Raw genomic sequence first — 2,130 nt, 5'->3', positions numbered from 1 at the left:
GCACCACCCTCATCTCTCTCTCCTGCCAATCTCTCCTCTCACTATCTGTCCCTCTCACTTCTCTTCTCTCTTCTTTCCCTCTCCATTGGGCTCCGACTTCTTTCTCGTCCCCTCTGTTGTCTCTCTCCCTCTCTCTCTTCTCCTCTTCCCTGCTCTCTCTCTCCCCTCTGTGCTTTCTGCTCCCGCTATCTCTCTCGGTCCTCTGCCCCGTATCTGTTCTCTCTCTCCGTGCTGTCCTCCTTGTTGTCTTCTTTTCTCCTCTCCCCTACTACTCTACTACTTTGTAGTTAATGCTTTACTTTACTGGATAGTAGTGTTTGAGATGTTGCATGGGTCAGTAGGAGGAGTGGTAATCATTCTCTTGTTTAATATTTCAGCTGTTGTATGATAGGAATATATCCAACAACAAGAGCATTATTTGGAGGTTCAGAGAGTATGCGGTACTTGCACAGTGTAAATGGACATAAGGGAAATATGAGGCATTATTAAGGAGGATGAGCCTTTCATGGCTGAGAATAGGTGTCCTGGTCTGCAATGGTTAAAACCACTTAAAGGCGTTTGCTACACATCACGCACACACCATGTTTTTCCTATCCTTGTGGGGACCTAAAATTATCTCATTCAAAATTCTTATTTTTCAGTAAACTAACACCGGCACTTTGAACACCTCAAACCCTTCACCCTAACTTACCTAAACATCAAACTCCTTACTCACCTCACAGCCCCTCTCTCATATTACTCACCCACCAGTCCACCCTAAAGCTTCCAAATAACACTATTCCACAGTCCCCCACGACGGGAGAAAGATTTTTCCTGTATTTACTCTCCCTGCTGGGCGACTTGGAGATTTTAGCCCCACGAGGATAAATAGCACGATGAAACACACACACACACACACACACAACACAAAAACACACACCACACCACACACAACCACCACACACACACACAACACCACCTCGCCCTATCTCTCTCTTCTGGCCCCCTCATCCCCCCACCACACACACACACACACACACACACACACACACACACACACACACACACACACACACAGACATATAGAGAGGAATACAAAGTCCCCATCCTGTGTCAGAGCCTGCACGATGATGCACACAGTCAGGCTGTGCCATGCCTCTCAGCAAATTACCTGCCCTGCATGGATGCACCTAAAGACTGTCTGATGTCTGCAGGCGCTCATGAATATTGATGATGAAATAGATTGACAGTTTGATCTCATTCACTCTCGTATCACAGATAAATGGGGTTATGTGCTTTGCCTGTCAATAACTGAATCAGTATGCATGAGAACTTCACTCGTGTACCAATGTTACAAAAAAGAGTCCACAGAGGTATATATAGTATCTGATCTATGGAAGGTGAATTCTCAACTGTGTCTCTCTCTTTCTATCTGTCTCTGTCTATCTCTCTCTTTCTCCCAGTTTGATCTCCCGTATGCTGCAGAGGGACCCGTCTAGCCGTGCCTCCCTGGAGGAGATCGAGAACCACTCCTGGCTGCAGGGGGTCAACCCCTCCCCCACAGGGCACAGTGCCGCCCCCCTCACCTCCCACCACAGCCTGTCCCAGGAGGAACACGAGATCATCCTCCAAGCCATGATCAGCGGCAACATCGCTTACCGCGATGCCATCCAACAGTGAGGACTTCCCTATATCTTCCTCTTCTCCCCATATTCTCTTTCTCTCAATCCTCTTCCTTTGTACTTTACCTCAGATCTGAAAGCTTTTCAAGCAAGATAACTTGGTGATATGCATTTGTGGATGCAGGTCTGAAATGTGGTTGTTTTTACATATTCTATTCTAAATTTAAACAAAATTGTGTGTCATTGTGTTACCCCCAGGGCTCTAGAAGCGGATCAATACAACCACATCACAGCCACGTATTACCTGCTGGGGGAGCGCATCCTGAGAGACAAGCAGGAGCAGCCCAGCGAGATCCCGAAAGTCGACAGTTCATGGGCCGAGCCATCACAACTCCAGTAAGACTCAGCATTCATTTAGTACAGTCAGTCACAATGATTCACAAAGGCACACAGTGCAGTCAGTCACAATGATTCACAAAGGCACACAGTGTAGTCAGTCAGTCACAATGATTCACAAAGGCACACAGTG

The 2,130-nt window shown here is 47.0% G+C and overlaps 1 protein-coding gene across 1 annotated transcript in view; it reads left to right on the top strand.

Moving 5' to 3' along the window:
* The window catches only part of LOC111952951 (SNF-related serine/threonine-protein kinase), a 46,356-nt gene that overhangs the window by 39,658 nt on the left and 4,568 nt on the right, over positions 1-2,130 (top strand). The window contains exons 4-5 of the mRNA XM_023971989.2: positions 1,443-1,655; positions 1,860-1,997. Coding sequence (XP_023827757.1) covers positions 1,443-1,655; positions 1,860-1,997 — 351 coding nt within the window. The remainder of the gene's footprint in view (positions 1-1,442; positions 1,656-1,859; positions 1,998-2,130) is intronic.

This window comes from Salvelinus sp. IW2-2015, linkage group LG26 (genome assembly GCF_002910315.2).
Source record: "Salvelinus sp. IW2-2015 linkage group LG26, ASM291031v2, whole genome shotgun sequence".
NCBI classification, from domain to species: Eukaryota; Metazoa; Chordata; class Actinopteri; order Salmoniformes; family Salmonidae; genus Salvelinus; species Salvelinus sp. IW2-2015.
Note: the sequence above shows the minus strand (reverse complement) of the source record. Positions and strands in the feature narration are given on the sequence as shown.